The 20429-nt window shown below is 41.7% G+C and overlaps 1 protein-coding gene and 1 long non-coding RNA gene across 6 annotated transcripts in view; one reads left to right on the top strand and one right to left on the bottom strand.

The window, feature by feature from the left end:
- Positions 1-20429, bottom strand: part of CCDC170 (coiled-coil domain containing 170) — a 102305-nt gene that overhangs the window by 24529 nt on the left and 57347 nt on the right. For 4 of the 5 annotated variants that reach the window (XM_086708136.1, XM_086708134.1, XM_086708132.1 and 1 more), the window contains 2 exons: positions 12800-13120; positions 4089-4289 (listed from right to left, as the gene is read on the bottom strand). In XM_086708136.1, coding sequence (XP_086564262.1) covers positions 4089-4289; positions 12800-13120 — 522 coding nt within the window. The remainder of the gene's footprint in view (positions 1-4088; positions 4290-12799; positions 13121-20429) is intronic. The other variant, XM_086708133.1, reaches the window with a different exon arrangement.
- On the top strand, positions 967-4441 carry LOC147581299 (uncharacterized). The gene is made up of 2 exons (XR_015251655.1): positions 967-1422; positions 4071-4441. It is a non-coding gene; the product is annotated as an uncharacterized LOC147581299 (long non-coding RNA).

Below are 20429 nucleotides of genomic sequence, written 5' to 3'. Positions count from 1 at the left end.
ATGGACATTTGGGCTCTTTCCATGATTCGGCTATTGTTGATAATGTCGCTAAAACATCAGGGTGCATGTAGCCCTTGAATTCAGTATTTTTTTTTTTATATCCTCCACTTAATTTCTGTGGTTTATCGGGCCCGACAGAGGAATGCTTACTAAGCACTTGTTGGATGAGTGAACCAATCAATGAACTTTCTGTATCATCACTTCATGATTTGGGTTCTGTCTTTGAAACTTTCTTCCCACTGCAATAAGTCTTCATTTATCTGGCATTCTGAGGCGACTATATGTTTAAATAAGTATGATTCCTGGGTGACTGAAGCATGCCAGTATAAAGCCCAGAACTATCAATACTTTTAGTCATCGAGATGAAATTATTTGTAAGTGAGTACTTTCAAATTTTGTTGAGTGGCATACCTACAATGTAATCTCTTCTTTGTAAGGCACGGTCACGGGAAGTACTGCTTATCTGCTGTGCCACACGGTGGTAGGTTGTGGTCTTGGGCTACAAGACCAAGACCAGAAGCTACTTTTGTTTCCACATCACCAGTTTCTCACTTCTTCATGCTGTGTCAGCACTCCCCTTGGAATTATTCATTTTGAAGGTATGGATGAAAGTAAAAATAATTGCTATTGTTTGTTTTGTAAATAAAATAGAACCAGGACCCTCCATGTGGAAGCATAAAGTCTCTCTTGCTACGTCTACATGTGACCCATCCACTTAGCATGCCAGGATCTACAACCGGCAAAATGGGATAAGGACAGGACCAAGCCACACCCCACATAGCAAGGGCCCGTTTCAAAGATCTCGGCTATGCCTCAAAAGGGTAGGGTCACTGGAGGGATTTCCTGGACAACCTATTTCTTTGAATCACAGTTTAGCATAAATATATTCTGTTCTGTGTGCACCTCAATTACCTATATTTAAACTTAAACTCTGTACAACTTGGCTTTTCACTTTTACATGCCTGTCATCCTTACTGGGACGTGCAGTTCAGAGGTGGTGATCTACGGAATATTCGCCACAGTGGAATCCATTTACATAATTTGCTTTCGTAACTGAGAGTTCTTTTGGCACGAGCTCAGCGAAAATCAATGAGTCATTACAATGAAAAATAAAAAGGGAAGAGACACCAGTCTACCTAAAATTCTTGCTTTTTAGATCTTTCTTCACAATTTCAATACTATTTATTGACTCTTCCCTAATTGCTGGAGAAACCAAGAAAAAAGAAAAAAAAAAAAAAAGATTTCCTCTGATCTCAAGAAGCTTGGAGTTGACTGGAGAAGACGGAAGACATTAGGTCAGTAAGTGCTGTGACAGACATACGCACATGTTGCATGAAGGAAAACTAAGTCTCTAAGGAAGGGGAAGGAGGAAGTGACATTGGAACTGAGTCTTCAAGGGACAGCTATTACCAGGTGAAGAAGGTAAGGAGAACTTTTTCTCGGAGAGAACAGCAACATGTAATATAGGATGCCAAGGAGGCCCCCCATTTTTTTTTTTTTTTTTTTGGCCATCCAATTGTTTTTTATAAATTTGAATGTGGATGTCTTCAGGCTCAGAGATCAATCACCACACACCCTTGCAGGGCCCTGTTAGTCCCCTGAAGCCTGGAGTTTGCCACCGTAGGCTGGAGGGATTACGGGTGATGGAAAGCCTGGAGAGGGGATCTGGCCAGGTCACAGAATGCTTAGCCATGGAAAGAAGAGATCTGTAGCTGAGCCTGAAGGCCATAGAGAGCCCCTGGCCAATTTTAAGAAAAATTGGACACACATTTTATTAAGACCTCCCTGGCAAGGGTGGGGAGCTGTTGGAAGGTTGTTTGGACAGTCCATACAAATGATTATAATGTTTGGAGTCAGAGCACTGCCGCTAAATATAGAGATGGGGGGGGGGGTGACATTTGAGATATGTTAAGGAGATGGAATTTACAGTGTTTAGGAATTGGTTAAGAAGAGGGAAGCATTAAGAATGACCCTGGGGCTTTTGTCTCAGGTGGCTGGAGGCAGATTACGTCATCATCCCTGAGGCAGGAGGGGGCAAATTTGTGGAGAGGTGATCATTTCCATTTTGAAAATGATTAGTGCAATGTGTTCATGGGACATCTAGGTAGATAGCCCAGCAGTCAGATTTCTTCCAATTTAACACATTATACTCAGGTGCAACATTTCCTTTCAAACTCAAATTTTCAATCAATACATCTTTTTCAGCTACTCTTCACCCTCCCAAATTTGTCAAATCTACCCCTTCATTCATAACCCCACTACCTGGTCCAAATCTTTATTACCTACTGTTCTATTCTATTCTAACTATCTATTCTAACAGTCCCCTAGCCGGGCTCCCTACCTTTCATCTCTAGGCCCTCAAAGCCAGTCTGCCTTCGGAGAAATCTGTTCTTTTATTCAAAAGCCTTCTATGGCTTCCCATTGTCTACAGGATAAAGCCTTGGGCAGCTAGCCTTCCCTATCTCAATAATTCCTACACGTCTCCAGAGCCACCTCACGCCTCTGGACTCACCAGGCACCATGTTCCGTCTCCCTGTGCCTCACTGGTCTCCTGAGCAGGTCACAGCAGGTCACAACAGGTCACACCTCCACTCCTTCCTTCCTCCTACTGTTCTCGATACTGTGAATCCCTTCCCCCACCTCTTCTGCCTGACAAATTCCTACTCATTCTTTAAAGCCTCTCGTGATGCTACCTCCTGTGTGAAGATGGCTCATTTCCTCACTCACAGAAACAGGAAACTTTATCCAACTTCCTGTTGAATTTTATACCTCCCTCCATTAATTAACTCTTGTGTTCTCATTTACCTGTGTCATCCACTTAGACTAGGATTTCCCACAGACCTCTTACATGTCTTTGCCTATCCAACCCTCCATGCAGGCGTGATGCTTCCTTGGCTTTCCGAAGTGCTGAAAAATGAGGATGGATGTGTTTCCAGAATATTTTTTTTAACCTAAGCGTATTTATTTTTCATGCCAAATCCAATCCCAATCCCATTTCTTTTTTTCTCTCTCTCTTTTTTTTCCTCCTGTGACTCACAACCATGTACCTTCCCCTCCCAGCCAATAAAATCTTCCTTCAGTCCTCTTGCTTCATGCTTCTTTTCTCTCTGGTCGCCAGACTTCCTAAGAGTCTACTTCTACACTCAAACCTTTCCTCTGCACTCACCCCTCAGCCCGGAGCAAACTGGCTTCTGCTCTCCGCCAGTCTAACTGCCTCTGGACGGTCACAGGTGGTCTCCCCACGGTCAAGTCATAAGTGGGGGCCCCTTCTCATTGTACTCTCCTTCTCTCACACAGGGTTATCGCCATTAGCATTCCCAAGTCTGTCCCTGCTGTGACTTCAGCTTCACTGTGACATCGCGTCATCTTTCTAAAACACCGCAATGCTCAAAATCCCTTACTACACTTAATATTCTACAGAAGCTAGAATAAAGAATCTTCGTCATCCAAACCATGCTAGTCTTCTCTCCTGCCACAACCCCATCCGGAATGCTGTGTTCCAGCCACACTGGAACAATCGCTCCGCACTATGACTACACTATGCACTTAGGAGCTTTCACGCCTTTGCTCGCACTGTTTCCCCTATAGTATCCGCACCCTCGCTCCTCTAAAATCCTACTTATCCTTCAAGGGTGAACTCCATTGCCCTCTCCCCTGTAAAAATCCTCCTCTTATCCAGAAGTTATCATTCCCTTCACTGAGTTCCTACAGCATTTTGTCAATCAATACATCTGTTACAACACATACAGCTTTATAGTCACAGCAAATGACTAGAATGTCTCCTCAAGTGAATTATGAGCCTTTTATGATCAAGAACTGTGTGTTACTCAGACCTTAGCCCTCAAACCTTCAGGGTCTCATACATAACCGGCATTCAACAAATACCTGTTGAGTTTAACTGGATTAATCCGAATCAAGAAAGCCCTAAGTACTAGGAAGACACCCCAAAACAGGACGTTGTTCCCTGACATTTACTCATTATGCAGACTTAACCATTCTACTGAAGTACTGTAAAATTCAGAACATTTTCAGGTAAAATTTTAAACTGCAACAGATGTTTCTCCCCACAGATACCCTCGGGTTATTACTTTTTGTTTCTCAAAATTCAAGTTATCTCGCAAAACATCTCCAGAAGCCAGCTCTCCCTCCAGGTATGTCAGCTGACCCTGAAGAGTCTCCAACTTGCTTTCTGCTTTCTGGGCCCTCTGAAGAGCTTTCTGGTGAAACCCAGACTCATTTCCCAACTGTTCAACAAGCTCAGATATTCGGGCTTCAAGCTGGGAGACCATCTGGAAACAAAGAAACAGACAAGGATAAGCCTTGTTTCGGATGCACCAAAGTGTTCAAATCTAGTGCTCGACCCAAGCAACATAACTATTTATAACACCAACTTCCAGATTCTTTGTAAAAATTAAATAAAAAACAGGTAATTTGATAGCTGTATCTGCCTCTGCTTGAAATAAATCTGTATTCGTTACCTAATAAAATATTTCTATTGGTATTTGTTTTCATTTCTATATAATTCCTTAAACAGGTTACTCGATAAATATTTATGGGTGATATTTACATACCCCTAAAACTGCCATTAATTTAGGAGCCTCAAAGCTTAACTGGAAAAAAAGTTCAGACAGAAAGTGCTTTTAAAACCTATGCAAGTGTCATTCTCCAGAGAAACTCCTCCACCATATATGGCGGAGTAAAGATTACACAGTGAGTTAACCTTATAGTAAATTTATCCAGAATTCAAGTGCATAAAGATATTTTTTCAAGCTTTTTTGCAATTTTCCATTGAGTATCGGTTACTCAGGCACCAAAGTTCAGTGGTGCTGCTTCTGTGCTGTGTACTCATACAGTGATATTATCATTATAGCATTTGGAAGGTCAAACTCAACACAGCAATTCTACATGCAAGAAGGTGGGACAATCTGATTGCTACCTCCTCTCCCACAAAACGAAATCACAGTTTCTCCATTAAAGGCCCCCATTCTCTTCACACACTCCTAACTTTTCCAATGCTCCCATCCTTCCCTGGAGTTTCTCTCTTTGTCCTGACGTTCCTATAAATAAGAACGTAAGTTTACCAAAGACCTTGGGTACATGTCGAGAAGTCAAACTGAATCTACCTGATCCAGTCTTCAGGAAACATTGAATTTAATAAAGACACCAAGTTTGGGGTGAAAAATATGTTTTGTTTTGATGGTTAGTTTCAGAAGAGAAAAAAGAAAAAAGTAGACATTTACATATTACTCAGTACCATTCTTACAGAAACTGAAATATCTTGATGGTTTCAGGTTTATAGTTTCTGTTTAAAAAAAAATTCTGCTTACCTATCAATAACCATTTTAAAAAGCAAGAAAACACTCCAGCCATCTTCAAATATTTTGTAAAGCTATTATCTGGAAGAACACTAGGGTTTGCTCTGAGTTGCCCTCAGAGCTTAAGTTAAGGACCAACAGGTCCAAATCAGAGAAATAATTCCACTTCAGTGAAAGGAAGAATTTTTCCTGGTCCCCAAAATTACAAAGTAATATATACTCATTATAAAAGATTCATTAAAGGGGTGCCTGGGTGGCTCAGTCAATCGAGCGTCTGACTTCAGCTCGGGTCATGATCTCGCTCGCAGTCTGTGAGTTCCAGCCCCGCGTCAGGCTCTGTGCTGACAGCTCAGAGCCTGGAGCCTGCTTCAGATTCTGTGTCTCCCTCTCTCTCTGCCCCTCCCCTGCTCATGCTCTCTCTCTCTCTCTCTCTCTCTCTCTCTCTCTCTGTCAAAAATAAACATTAAAAATTTTTTTTAAATAAATAAAGATTCATTAAGGACAAAAGAAAAAGTTTAAGGAAAAAAAAACCACTCAGAGGTTAACAACTATTAATATTTTCAAATAATTTATTTTTATGCCCTGTTAAAATACAGGTGAGATACTATATTTGCAATTTTATGTCTTTGTGTTTATCTCGTATTTTAAGCATCTTACTGTGGCTACAGTCAGGAAGGTTAGACTACTTCATCTCCAAATGCTCATATCATGTGCTTCTGTGGCTCTCCAGGTCCCAGGCCTGTAATTCAATTAATTCTATACTTCTGTGGGTGCTTGAAATCAAATATTTGATGGCAAGCTGCTTAGCACCACATCCAAGGAATTGTGTTCTCCAAGGAAATTTCAATTTTAATTACAGAATATGAGCCTCTGAGAACTCTTCATTTTGTACTTCCTACCATTGGCACTTACTAATAAGAGATGTGATCTCAATGTAAAAGAAAGCTACGCCTGTCTTGGTATAATATACAAAGTCACCTACAAAACAACAGCCATCAAACAACACCCCCAAGATACTGCCCGGGGGGAGGAGGGCTGTTTAATGATATTATATTATACAAGGCAGAGCACATGATTCTGCGCAGTAGGAAATGTGTTTCACATTCGACTCCACGTAGGAAGTGAGTCTTTCTACCTGGAAGTCCTTCAACACTTCTCCTACCCCATAGTTAACCTAACAAAGAGAATGAAACCAAAGAAAAAAGAGACACAGAAATCCTCAGCTGGAGAGATGGAGAACTGGGTAATCACTTAGCCACAGTCAGTACACTGAAGAAGGTCCCAGAGGAAAGCAAAGCCTGCCAGAGAAATTGATCAGGAAAGACTCCCATTTTGGGGGTGCATGGCTGGCTCAGTCGGGGGAGCATGCAACTCTTGATCTCAGGGTTGTGCGTTCCAGCCCCACATTGGGTGTAGAGATGACCTTTTTTTTTAATGTTTATTTTTGGGAGAGAAAGAGAGACACTGAGTGTAACAGGGGAGGGGCAGAGAGAGAGGGAGACACAGAATCTGAAGCAGGCTCCAGGCTCTGAGCTGTCAGCACAGAGCCCGATGCGGGCTTGAATTCACGAGCAGTGAGATCATGACCTGAGCCGAAGTCGGCCGCTTAACCGACTGAGCCACCCAGGCGCCCCGGGTGTAGAGATTACTTAAAAAAAAAAAAAAAAAAAAAAAGCTGAAATGCACTAATGTGCAAATAGCCCAGTTACATTTAAAAAAAAAAAAAAAAGCCTCCCATTTTGAGGATGACACCTCAGGCAATGGCTGAAAATGTGAGTAAGGTAGTGATAATGACCCTGAAGAAAGAAGAGGACGTCCTGATGGAGACCAGACTGTGGCACGGGGTCTCTGGAGTCACACAGTCCTCGTCTCAAGTTCCCACTCGACTACTTAGCAGCATGTTAACTGAAGCAGGTAATCAACCTGTCTGAAACTTAGTGTCTTTGCTCTGACGATGAGATGATAATTTAGATAATTTGAGCAGCACAGTATTTCACACCCGACTGAAGTTCAATGCACTGCATCCATTTTTACCATCAGTATTCCTACTCCAGTATGTTGGTTCAGTTACTCTCATGCTTCTGTCATAAAGCGTTAGAGGGGCCCTTCAGAAATTGTCCTAGATCGTGTTTCTCAAACCATCTGCAGCCCACAGGGCCTGTTTTTTAACTAAAAACCTTTCTGGGAAGGACAAATAAGGCGCAATGTGATATATCGAAGGTGACAAGGTTCCTCCTGCATCCTCACCCGGTGTGGACTCAAGAGTGCTCCACGAAGCTTGAAGGGTCAGCAGAGTATGACTTTTAAAATCACTGGTACGTAGACGGCTGAACTGTAGGGAAGCTGCAAACTCAAGATTCCGGTGTCCAGGAAGGAGCAAGCAGCTGGGAACCCCTCCATAGTCTACGTGTCCCAGAACTTTAGCTTCATAAGCTTATTTTGGGTCTCAGTACATGTATGACCAATAGTTTTCAGAGAGATATTTACATAAATGTAGTCAAATAAATTAACACTCTAATCTGACTCGGTTCTCGGGAACATCAAATGCCAGCGCCTGGGTGAACATATGTGTCTCACCAAAACTGTGAAGTTGTGTTGTGTTTTCACGCCGAGAACTCTGAAGAGTCAATAAGCTTTTCTTTTTTCTTTTTCCTCTTTTTCTTAGTATCATCTGTTAACATATCCCTAATATTCCGTGGGACAAAATGTGCCAGGGATTTCAACACGAGAGATGTAGGGAATCGAGGGAAAGGGAGAGGGATTATAATGAAGAAAACATACCTCATTTTTTTTAAAAAAACAAAAACAAAAAGGCACTGAAGTAAATTATCCTTCAAAAACAAGGAGCCTGGTGTTGGGAAGTGAAGTCATAATGCCCTAAAAAATTTCAGTCACTTCCCAAGGACAAGTAGTTGTTGATTTCACCAGAGAGACACTTTTGCCCTAAGATTAAACCAAAGAAAGCACAAGAGTTCTAAACTGAAGAAAGAACCACTTGGGTCACTTAAGGACCAGTGTCTTTTGGACATACAGCTCTTTTCTCATTAGTCAAGCTGTAATTTTCACTCAGGAAGTATATAAAATATGTTGTCAGGGACCAGGAATAAAACATCAATCAAATTCTCTTTCCTTATTATCAGTGTGTATGCTTTTTTTTAGGGGGTGGAGAGGGACTGAGGGACAGAAAGAGAGAGAGAGAGAGAGAAGGGGAGGGAGAGAGAACCCCAAGCAGGCTCCACACTCAGCACAGAGCCCAACTGACACAAGGGTCATTCCCACAACCCTGGGATCATGACCTGAGCTGAAATCAAGGGTCGGGCTCTCTCAACTGACTGAGCCACCCAGGTGCCCCATGTTGACTTTTGTTACAGGTTAAATTGGGTTCTCCATAAAAGAGGTATGTTCAAGTCCCCCAGTACCTCAGAATGTGACCTTATTTGGAAATACAGTCTTTACAGAGCTGGGCCCTAATGCAATATGGCTAGTGTGCTTATAAAAAAGGGAAAATGTAGGGGTGCCTGGGTGGCGCAGTCGGTTAAGCGTCCGACTTCAGCCAGGTCACGATCTCGCGGTCCGTGAGTTCGAGCCCCGCGTCAGGCTCTGGGCTGATGGCTCAGAGCCTGGAGCCTGTTTCCGATTCTGTGTCTCCCTCTCTCTCTGCCCCTCCCCCGTTCATGCTCTGTCTCTCTCTGTCCCAAAAATAAATAAACGTTGAAAAAAAAAATTTTAAAAAAAAAAAGGGGAAAATGTGGACACGGAGACACATACAAATAGAAGGAAAATAATGTGAAGATGTAGAGAGAATGCCATTCATAAGCCAAGGACCACCTGAGACTACCAGAAGCCAGGCAAGAGTCCTGGAACAGATTCTCCCTTATAGCCTCAGAAGAAGCCAACCTAGCCGACATCACGATTTTAGATTTACAGCCTCCAGAACTGGGAGACAATACAAACACACTTCTATTGTTTAAGCCACCAGGTTAGAGGCACTTTGTTATGGCCATCCTAGGAAATTACGACACTGTAGATGCCAGGAGAGCCAAAATCTCTATCTTTTCACTCTCCCAGGTGCCCCCATAGCTAGGCGTGACCACGTAACATGATTTGGGGCAATGAAATGACAGTGGAAGTCTGCCGAAGATTCTGGGTAAATGTTTGGTTTTGTGTATTGGGAGAATTAGGAACAAAGCAGAATGATCAGATCAGATGAGGGAGCAGGGGGTTGTACAGCACGTCTCAGGTCCTTTAGGGCCTCAGGCTGGGTCCCCACAGCCCACCTGGAGCCACTGGACCAAGAAACACTCCAGTGGACAAAATAAACCCTTATGTGTGCCTAAAGAAGAACAAAAGAGCTGTCTAGATAATCGTTTGTAAGCCTGTATGAATTGTCTTCAATTTAGGAAATGACATAGAGATCAATCATGGTCCTGTCCTCTCTGTACATAATCACTTCTCCTCCAGATGATGAGCTGGTTAGGAAACATCTAAAAGTAAGGAAGGGGTGCCTGGGTGGCTCAGTCGGTTAAGCATCCGACTTCAGCTCAGGTCATGATCTTGCAGTCCATGAGTTCGAACCCCACGTTGGGCCCTGTGCTGACAGCTCAAAGCCTGGAGACCGCTTCGGATTCTGTGTCTCCCTCTCTCTCTGCCCCTGCCCCACTCATGGTCTATCTTTCTCACTCTCAAAAATGAATAAATGTTAAAAAAAAAATTTTAAGGAAAAAAAAATGTTTGCCTCAAAAACCTACACTAAAATCTGAAAATGTCGCAACTTTCTGTCATTGTGCAAGACATCATTATTTCAAAAACACCTGTTACAAGTGTACTGAAATTTCAAGGCTAAACATCATCGAAACACTCATTTAGAATTCCTAGGAACCCAACAGCAGGACATTCCTTTAAGAGACTGGTTTCCAACCGGGGGTGATTTCATCCTCCAGGAACATTTGCCTGGAGACATCACTGGTTGTCACAAATTGAGAGGGAAAATAGTGGCATTGGTACCTACTGGGTAGAAGCCAGAGATGCTGTTAAATACCCTACAATGTACATACAAAGCAGCCCCATGACAAAGGATTATCCAGCCTGAAACGTCAATAGTGCCAAACTGAGAAACGCTACCCCAAGAAACAGTAAAGCTTTTAAAAAGAGAATTTGACTTGGCTACAAGCAGAAAAGCCAGGAACTAGTAGAAGTGGCTTACTGAAAGCGTGTGGGTGGTGTCCTGAGTTCTACTGAGAACTGCAAATATAGGAGAGTAAAAATGAACAGCAACAGGGAAGATAAGAAAGGCAAGGTTCACAAAGTAGGAGTCTACATGAAGCGGCAAAATTTGCCAGGCCCGGCCTGAACCCACCACTGGGCCTTCGCATGGGTGTTATGCAACTGTTGAGTGTGTGTTTAACCACGGCAGCTGGCAGGGGTGTATGGCCCCCTCAACAAACAGATTCATCAATCTGTAAAGCTCCCATTCTTTAGAAACATTTCTAAGACAAAATATGAAATCCATTTTCTCCTGATTTTACTTGAAGATGAGTCACACAAGATGCCAGCTATACGCTTGATTTCGGGCTTTTAAATAGTGAGAACAGCTATTGAAAAAAATTACAGGGTAGAAAAGGCAGACAAAGGCACTAAAAAGACTCTGAATCGTTCTGATTTTTATGGGGAGTAGGGGAAGGCATAGCCAGCTTAACCAATTTACATCATTTTGCTTCAGAAAATAAACATATACATCACGCTGACAATTTTATGCCATGCTTCACATGCTGAATTAAAATAGTTTCAGGAAAACATTTGGAAAACCAGAAGAGGGAAGCAATAAAATGAAATGCTTAAGGACCATTAGCTACTGAAGTGCATCTCTTACTAGACAAGGTAAATAACTTAATGAAATTGTTCTCAGTCCTGGAAGTAATGTTCTTCTGCAATCCAGGACCAATCACAAGAAAAACTGAGTTACCCTCAGAGACCTGCACATTTTATATCCACAAAGAGAACCCTACACCTGGACAAAGGGGTCACCTGACTTGCTCCTAAGAGCACACATGAATTTTGGAGAATTTTTTTAAAGGGGATTGAAAATGTTTTATCATTAAAGGAAATTTTCAAATGCCACCCTGAACTCTGAGTTAGTGATGGCTCTGAGTATTTTAGAAACATCAAAAAAGGGAAAAATGCAATTTCTCCTTTGAACCAACATGAACTCACAGAGGTAGATCACAATGGAGTTACACCTAGAATTTGGATATTATTTACTTGAAAACCTCATTACTTAGGGCTTCAATAATTTGCATTTGATGGTAATTTAGTCAGGCTGAAGTTGACTCTGCTAAGCAAAGCTAGACAGTAAAGGAGAATTTTTTTTTAAGTTTTTTTATTTATTTTGAGAGACAGCGCGAGCGGGTGGGGAGGGAGAGAGAATCCCAAGCAGGCTCCGTGCTGCACAGAGCAGGACGCAGGGCTCCATCTCATGAACCATGAGATTGTGACCTGAGATGAAATCAAGAGTCAAGTCGCCTAACCGACTGAGCCACCCGGGTGCCCCAAGGAGAATTATTAATAGTATAAACAAGATAGCAATATTAAACAAGCCTCAGTCATATATATGAATCCAAACATCTATCTCCGTTTGTTCAACAGGTTCCCTAAAAGACTGTTCCAGGCACCAATGCGTTATGAAGAGAAGGAGGGAGATGAGGAGAAGCAAGGGTAGCCATAGTTAATATTTATCACCATTGTGTGCCCAGCACTGCATTAAGGACTTCAGAACAATCTTCTTTTTCATTTATTGCTTGCAACAAGCAATAACCTTATGGGGCAGATACTCTTACAGGCCCGATAACCCTTACGTGCAATTCCAAAATCCGAAAGTATCTGGAAACAGACAGCTTTTTTCATAACTCACTTGCTGATAAAGCTTGACCTGACCGGAGCTGGCAGAAAACCCTGACCCGAAGTGACACAAAGCTCTTCACAGTCCTGGTGTGTTCTGTGTGATGGATTTGTCACAGCTTCTGCTGCAGAATGATGAATGTGGTTCACTCTGGGGTGCCGCCTCAGACCCCACTGAGGAGGGATGTGTAAAAGAGAGCTCCCTCCATTACCGTTCCCTGTACTATTTCACCTTTCTAAACCCTGAAAAATTCTCAATTCAAAAACACATTGGACCCCAAGGGGTTCAGATAAGGGGTGTGGCCCCTCAGCCCTCCCCGTCCAGCAGGTGAGAACACAGAATCTCAAAGACAGGTTCTCAGGAGCCTGCCCATGGCACACCTGGAGTGAGCGAGTATTGCAGTAGAGACAGGATTCAGTACAGTCAGGTCTGACTCCAGAACCCCCATTGTCATTAGCTGTCATTTGAGTGACTCCCCAGGCTCCCTAAGCATGACATACAGCTGAAAGTAATAAAAACCACACTTAAATGATACTTTCACTAACTCAGCAAACTACTGTCCTTAAGAATCTCAGAAGTCACCACTCACACTTTTCCTGCTCTCTCCCTGGCTGGCCATTTCTCGGATCCTTTCCAAAATAGCATCCTCTGTGGGCACAACCGTGCCCCAGTTGCCCCCGAGCAGCAGCGCTGCGACTTTCTCCCTAAACGAGGAGTGCTGGTTTCTCGAGGCTGCCGTCGCATCCCGGCTGGCCTCCAAGCTCTTCTCCAACTCGCAAGAGCTTTTCTTCAAGAGGCTCAGTTCCTGCTTCGAGGCATCCCAGACCCGCTGGCCAGCAAGCAGCCTTTCTTGGAAGAGCTTGACTTCCCTTTCAAGAGCCTCCTTTGTCTCTACAGCACTGAGCAGGTCCTGAAACAAGTACAGAAAGTGAAAACAGGTACCTTAGCAGCCACTGAGGGACACGAGCATTTGCTTTCCGTTTACCTTGCTTACTGACTTCACGGAGTTAGGATTAAATCACGACATTCCCTGTTTAACTGTAAATTCCCCACCATCTCTTCATAAAAATTATAAATTTTAAAGACTTAACATTAAAATTTTTTTTAATTATTTTTTAATGTTTTTTTTTTTTTGAGAGAGAGAGAGATAGGCAGGGACAGAGAGCAAGTGGAGGAAGGGGGGAGAGAGAGAGAGGGAGATACAGAATCCAAAGCAGGCTCCAGGCTCTGAGCTGTCAGCACAGAGCCCGATGCAGGGCTTGAACTTGTGAACCGCAAGATCATGACATGAACCGAAGTCAGACACTTAGCCAACTGAGCCACCCAGGTACCCCAACATTAAAAATTGTTTAATTAAAAAAATTAAATTTTAAGGGCTCTGTCAGGTAAAATTAGGTGTCTAAAAAAGAGAAGGGATAAAAAACCAGGGCCAGGGAAAGAAGGAAACTGGCATATAAGCCTTTTCTGTGTGAACCTCTGGAAGACTTAACAAAAACAAGTTGTTGGCTAACATCTGGTAGAGGCAATCCATATTCAGAAAATGTTTACAGAATTATCTGCTGTAAAGTTTGATATACATGGAAATTGATTTTGAATAAACAGTAAACCCTCAGAGTCCTACCTACACTCTAAAATTGTTTGAATAAAGATGATTCCTTAATACTCTTTTAAATAATACAGTAGCATTTTCATAAAAACATCATTGCATAAAGGAGAATCAGATCTTGCTTTCAATATTCATTTACTGTGTATCTTCTTGTCTCATAAAACTGATAGAACCTGAAGAAAAGAGACAGAAATATCTATTTGGCGGGTGGGAGAAATAAAAGTAGAGGGAAATAAAGTACCATACTGAGAACAATAATTAAAAAAAAATTTTTTTTAATGTTTATTTATTTTTCAGAGACAGAGACAGAGTGTGAGCAGGGGAGGGGCAGAGAGAGAGGGAGACACAGAATCCAAAGCAGGCTCCAGGCTCTGAGCTGTCAGCACACAGCCCAATGCAGGGCTAGAACCCACAAGCCGTGAGATCATGACCTGAGCTGAAGACAGATGCTTAACCGACTGAGCCACCCAGGTACCCCGAGAACAGTAATTTTAAAGAATATAATGTGTATTGTTAGGTTCACAAAAATAAAGGAAGGGCATAAGGGAGGCTACCTGTGTACCTACTTCTATTTACTATAATCCAGAATGGTGCAAAGAGGCATAAAAAAAAGGACAAGTTTAAAGTCATTTTTAAAAAATGGGGCGCCTGAGTGGCTCAGTCAGTTGAGCATCCAACTCTTGATTTTGGCTCAGGTCATGGTCCCAGGGTAGGCGGATCGAGCCCTGCATTGGGCCCCATGCTGAGCATGGAGCCTGGTTAAGATTCTCTCTTTCTGGGGCGCCTGGGTGCCTCAGTCAGTTGAGTGTCCGACTTCGGCTCAGGTCATGATCTCGCGGTCCATGAGTTCAAGCCCCATGTCGGGCTCTGTGCTGACAGCTCAGAGCCTGGAGCCTGCTTTGGATTCTGTGTCTCCCTCTCTCTCTCTGCCCCTCCCCCACTCTCTCTCTCTTTCAAAAATAAACATTTAAAAAAAAACAAGTTTTTAATACTATCTTAGAGTCAAAAACAACGAAAAGTGAACAGTATCTTTGAATAACAGATTCCACATCTAAACAGGCCAGCAACATTTCAGGCTACTAGTTAAAATGCACTCATCCATCTTGCATCAGAACTGGACTTTTAAAAAGAATTTATCTCCACCAACAGCTTGAAGACAGGAAAGATGTTACTTCTTTACTTTTTATAAAAAAGAGAATATATTGTGGTTGGCTCCACAGCTCAGGGGTTAGAGCACCGGTCTTATAAAAAAGAGCCTATCTTACTTTTTTTTCCTTCTGATTTTTTAATCAAGGAAGTCTCCAGCAACAATTTGAAATAAAAGTCATTGAGTGGATAGGTAGTTAGAGAAGGCTGCCCTTTTCAGAGATGTAATGGCTAAACTAATTATGGATTATGGAACCTATTTTGTGAGACACTTTGCTTCTCAAGGTCCTGGCAACAGCTTCGTTTCCCGGCTCCCTTTCGATTCTAGTCTTCCGTAAGGAGAAGCTTCACTACTGCTAATTAAATTACAGCCCTTAAAGTACAGTCAAGGGCACTTTATCACAAAAACAATATTTTAAGACTTTACAGATTTCTTTCTCAGATAGTAATACAATAGCTGCTCCATTTGGATAACCAGTATCAGTGCTGGTGATAATAAATTAGAAACTACATGTTTTACTTAAAAACTACAATCTAACATGTGGTTAGAAAACTGAAGTCCCAAATTCAGTGATACAGAGCTCTAAAAAAAAAAAAAACAAACCTCTAGAATGTTATATGTTGACTTTTATATTAAAAGAAAACCCCTAACGCAAAAGGGGAATTTCCATGACCGAGAGAGTGAGTGATATTTTTAACTAAGTACAAAAAGTTCTCAAAATACACAAAAAAATATATCAGACGCTTGAGTACTATAGACATACTGTCGGTGTGGAGTAGACTAACCAACCGGCAGCTTTCACCAAGAAACCAATAAGCAGTTAAAATATTCCAGCTATGAGGAACTTTTTTCCACCCCGATATCAGATTATTGTCTCCCTGCCCTCAAGACAAGAGCCAGTCCCTAACAAACCCAACACATGAAACTTCACGTCTGGTAAAAGTCAGAAAATTCATTTGTGATCATAAAATACAGGAGCACATGTCAGCAGGCTGGATTTCTCTTCTGGACACGTTTCAGCCCAGCGAACTATATGCTGTTTCTCACATGAAGCGCAGGCCTTGGGAGCCAGTGACAGGGCCTTGGGGATGACCGCTCCCTCGGCGCTCTGATTAAGCGCTTGAGGATTTCAGAGCACTGGGCTGATCTACTGGGAACAGATGTCCTCAGGCTGCAAATGCAATTACCTGTAGAGCTAGCAGAGAGAGAACTGGAGTGTGGTTGCATGGCTACCTCAAGGATACACTTGTGTAGTGTGACATCGGTATCACCGGCCAGGACCCGGGGACTGCTGTCAGACTACACTGACACGCAGAGCAAGAAACAAGCGCTCTCTCTAAGCAAAATCAGGGCTGACCTCCACAGAGAAAATCACATTTGCAGACGAGGACAGGCCTTACAGAGACAGTGAGGGGATCTCTCTTTTTTTTTAATTTTTAATTGAGCTTTAGTCCTATTAATGCAAGAAATGAATAATGACCCCTCCACAATTACTTTTAGCAAAAACAATTGTAAATAATATGATGAAGGTGTTTGAGTTAGCGTCCCAATTAAATGCATGTCTGTATCAACTCCCAATTAAATGCATTAAATAATAAAGTCGTTCAAAGGTCTGCATTTATTTGTTTATTTTTATTGTAGAGAGAGAGAGAGAAGGGAAAGGGACAGAGGGAAAGAGAGAGAATCTCAAGCAGACTCCATGCTCAGTGCAGAGCCCGATGCAGGGCTCAATCCCACAATCCTGGGATGATGACCTGAGCAGAAACCAAGAATCAGATGCTCAACTGAGTGAGCCACCCAGGTGCCCCCAAAGGTTTGTTTTTAAAATACAATTGTCTCCTGTTTTAATCTTGCTGCCTACTATATGGATTTGCATATGCACAAGATCAAACTTCTTCTCAAAAATATATGACTAATTATCAACTCTGGCTTGAGTTTAATTCATCCAACCCCAGACAAATTTTGCAAAATTAAAAACCAGTGGATTACATCTACCTACTGTAGTTAAATTTAACAAAAAAGCTCAGAAATTCTCCCAAAAAGGTGTTCTTATTCATTATTGGTAGAAGTGTGAATAGGTGTAAATCTGATATAAATATCTAACAAAATAGGGGTGCCTGGGTGGCTCAGTCAGTTGAGCATCCGACTTTGGCTCAGGTCATGATCTCATGGTTCGTGGGTTCGAGCCCTGCGTCAGGCTCTGTGCTGACAGCTCAGAGCCTGACCCTGCTTTGGATTCTGTGTCTCCCTCTCTCTCTGCTCCTCCCCCACTCTCTCTCTCTCTCTCTCTCTCTCTCAAAAATAAACATTAAAAAAATTTTTTTAATCTAACAAAATAGAATATATGTAGGCCCTGTGGCCCTACAAGTCTAGTGTCAAGATTAGATCTGTAGGATAGACTACTAAATATGGAAAATGATGTACGTGCAAAGTTATTCCATTACAATACAGCAAAAGATTAGGTACTACACAAATACTCACTGATATGTGATGGGTTAAACCAATATGAGACACCTGTACCATAGAACACGATGTAGTCTTAAAAAGAATTGAGTAAACTTTTTATGTACTGATATGGAAGACTCTCCAAGGTACAGTTAGTGAAAAAAGTAAGGTGCCTAATCAAGTGTCTAGTGCCATTTGTACCTACATAAACAGGACACCTCTCTAGAAACAAGCACAAGCAAGTGCCCATTTTGCTCATCTCTGGAGAAGGGACCTGTAGCTGGGGGGCATAAACATAAGGAAGATATGACAGAACACTGACAACTATGAAAACACCCGGGAAATGCTGGTCCATGTAAAGTGCCGAGTCAATAGTGATAGAAACACACACACACACACACACACACACACACACACACACACACACACACCCTAGGCTGTCCCAGTGGCATCTTCAAACCTGGAAAATAATAAGAATTCAACTTAAGTTTGAAATTCTCATTATTGACAAACTCAATACAAGTTGACAATGAATTTAGCTGCTCGTGAGGCCAGCGTGTTCCTGGGCTTCACCACAGTACTGCAAACACTGTGCCCTGTAATGGTCAGATTGTACCTGGAGGACCATGGACAGTTCCCAGCTGGAAATTTTAAGAGGGACATTGTCAAAATGGAATGGATTCAGCATCCCATGGTGGGATTAGACCCATAATAAAAATATTTATGTACTCATGTTATTTTAAGTGCTGTTTTAATTTATTTTAAATGCATAGACTGAATCTAAAGCCAAAGTTTTAGAAGACTTTGGAAGACTTAATTATAGTTACAGAACACAACATAAGTATTACAAACCTTGACAACGTAAATACAATAATAAAATAAAACTGGGAAGAGAGGGGAGTAAAAAAGCAGGAGACATTGCATTCCTTCTACACTCTAGCAGAAAGTCTAAAAATACTATCTCACGTTGGTGAATCAGAAACAGAAATGTATCCCTTTTAAGTCTCAATAGTAACTATCAGAAGCTAAAATAGGAATGGCCCTCAAGGAATCTACTCCTGAAATCATTGTTGCACTATATGCTAACTAACTTGGATGTAAATTTAAAAAAAATTTAAATAAAAATTAAAAATAAATAAAAATTTTAAAAAATAAATAAAGCAGGAATGCCCCATTGAGGCTAGAAGTGGAAGGAGAGAGGGTGTTAAATTTTACTTCAGAGTCTTAGGAATGGTTTACTTTTTATAATCTGAGCAGATATTATTTTAGTGCTTATTTTCTTTTTAATTCCTCACTCAGAGGCTAGAACTCTCCCAAACTAACAGATGATAAGAAATAAGATTCAAAGTTTGAAAGATACAGGCTGTTTAGCCAAAAGAAAAGACTTAGAAATCCATAACAAATGTCTTTAAAAGCTTGAAAGTTAGCCGTAAGAAAGAGATTTCAGTTTATTCTATGAAGTTTCATTAAGAGAGAACCAGAATAGGATGTGAATTATGGGGATTCTGACCCTGACTTGCTACAATGAAGAACTGTGAAACAACTGAACTATACAGAGAATATGGACCTCCTTGTTCAGTAGTGAGTTCCTTGTCTCTGGAGGAGTTCAAGAGGAGCCTGGAAACTAGCTAGACACTGACATTTTAATTTTTTTTAATGTTTTATTTATTTTTAAGACAGAGGTAGACAGATGGGGCGCCTGGGTGGCTCAGTCGGTTGAGCGTCCGACTTCGGCTCAGGTCATGATCTCACGGTCCGTGAGTTCGAGCCCCGCGTCAGGCTCTGTGCTGACAGCTCAGAGCCTGGAGCCTGCTTCGGATTCTGTGTCTCCCTCTCTCTCTGCCCCTCCCCCGTTCATGCTCTGTCTCTCTCTGTCTCAAAAATAAATAAAAAAACATTTTAAAAAATTAAAAAAAAAAAAAGACAGAGGGAGACAGAGCATGAGTGGGGATGGGGCAGAGAGAGAGGGAGACACAGAATCTGAAGCAGGCTCCAGGCTCTGAGCTGTCAGCACAGAGCCTGATGCAGGGCTCCAACTCACGAACTGTGAGATCATGACCTGAGCCGAAGTCGGATGCTCAACCGACTAAGCCACCCAGGCGCCCCCAGACACTGACATTTTAAAGATGATTCTGATTTCACACAGAGAGTTACATGATCTAGATTCTAAAAGACCTCCGGGTCACTTCCAACATCATAATTCTAGGATTGTGAAGAGATCTTCAATTTCTTTAGTAATTTATCCTACCTAGTAAGTCCTTACCTCCAGAAACTTATTTCCATATGCCTATACTCTTAAAATAATGTTACGTTTCTTTGGATCCCTGAGTAAAAGTAAATAACTGGAAAAGGAAATAAAAACACTGAGCATCTTCAGGTGATGGGCATGTCCTGAGTACTTCATGTATATCATTCAATGCTAAAACTAATTGTAAGAGATAGGTCCTTAAATTATTTTTCTATTTTACAGACAAAAAAACTGAGGTTCAAGGAGGTAAGGCTGTATGCCTCAGATCACATAGTCAAATGATTCTGGAGCCTGGATAAAAACCTGAGAGCCTAGCCTCATAACCACTCCACTCCCTGTTTACTGTCTCATGCTGTTCTCTCTTACATTTACTGCTTTAGGGTAACACACCAGAGAAGCAGAGGGGACATCCTTCCAAACCAGACCTGCCTAATTCCAAAACCAATATTCTTTCTTAGCTTCACTTCTAGCTACCAGAATTAAAAGAAAATGTGAACAGTGTGAAGAAAAAGGCGCTGTCTGAAATCCCATGTGTAAATTTAATTTCTGATCCACTGAGATGAACTTGTACAGTCTATGGGAAACGTACGTGTAGCTTGTGTAGGTGAAGTGCCTATGTCTTTCAACACTGAATTATTTCAAAATAACCAAAAGAAAAGGTGCCAATCTTTGACAGTTGTTAAAACATACTTCAATACTAACTACTAAAGATTTTTAAAGAATATAATTTCCACATATGTAATAAATCACCTGGACTTTTATTTGGGAAATTT

The sequence above is a fragment of the Puma concolor genome, chromosome B2 (assembly GCF_028749965.1).
Source record: "Puma concolor isolate L17-30 chromosome B2, mPumCon1.1.hap2, whole genome shotgun sequence".
Classification (NCBI taxonomy): domain Eukaryota; kingdom Metazoa; phylum Chordata; class Mammalia; order Carnivora; family Felidae; genus Puma; species Puma concolor.
Note: the sequence above shows the minus strand (reverse complement) of the source record. Positions and strands in the feature narration are given on the sequence as shown.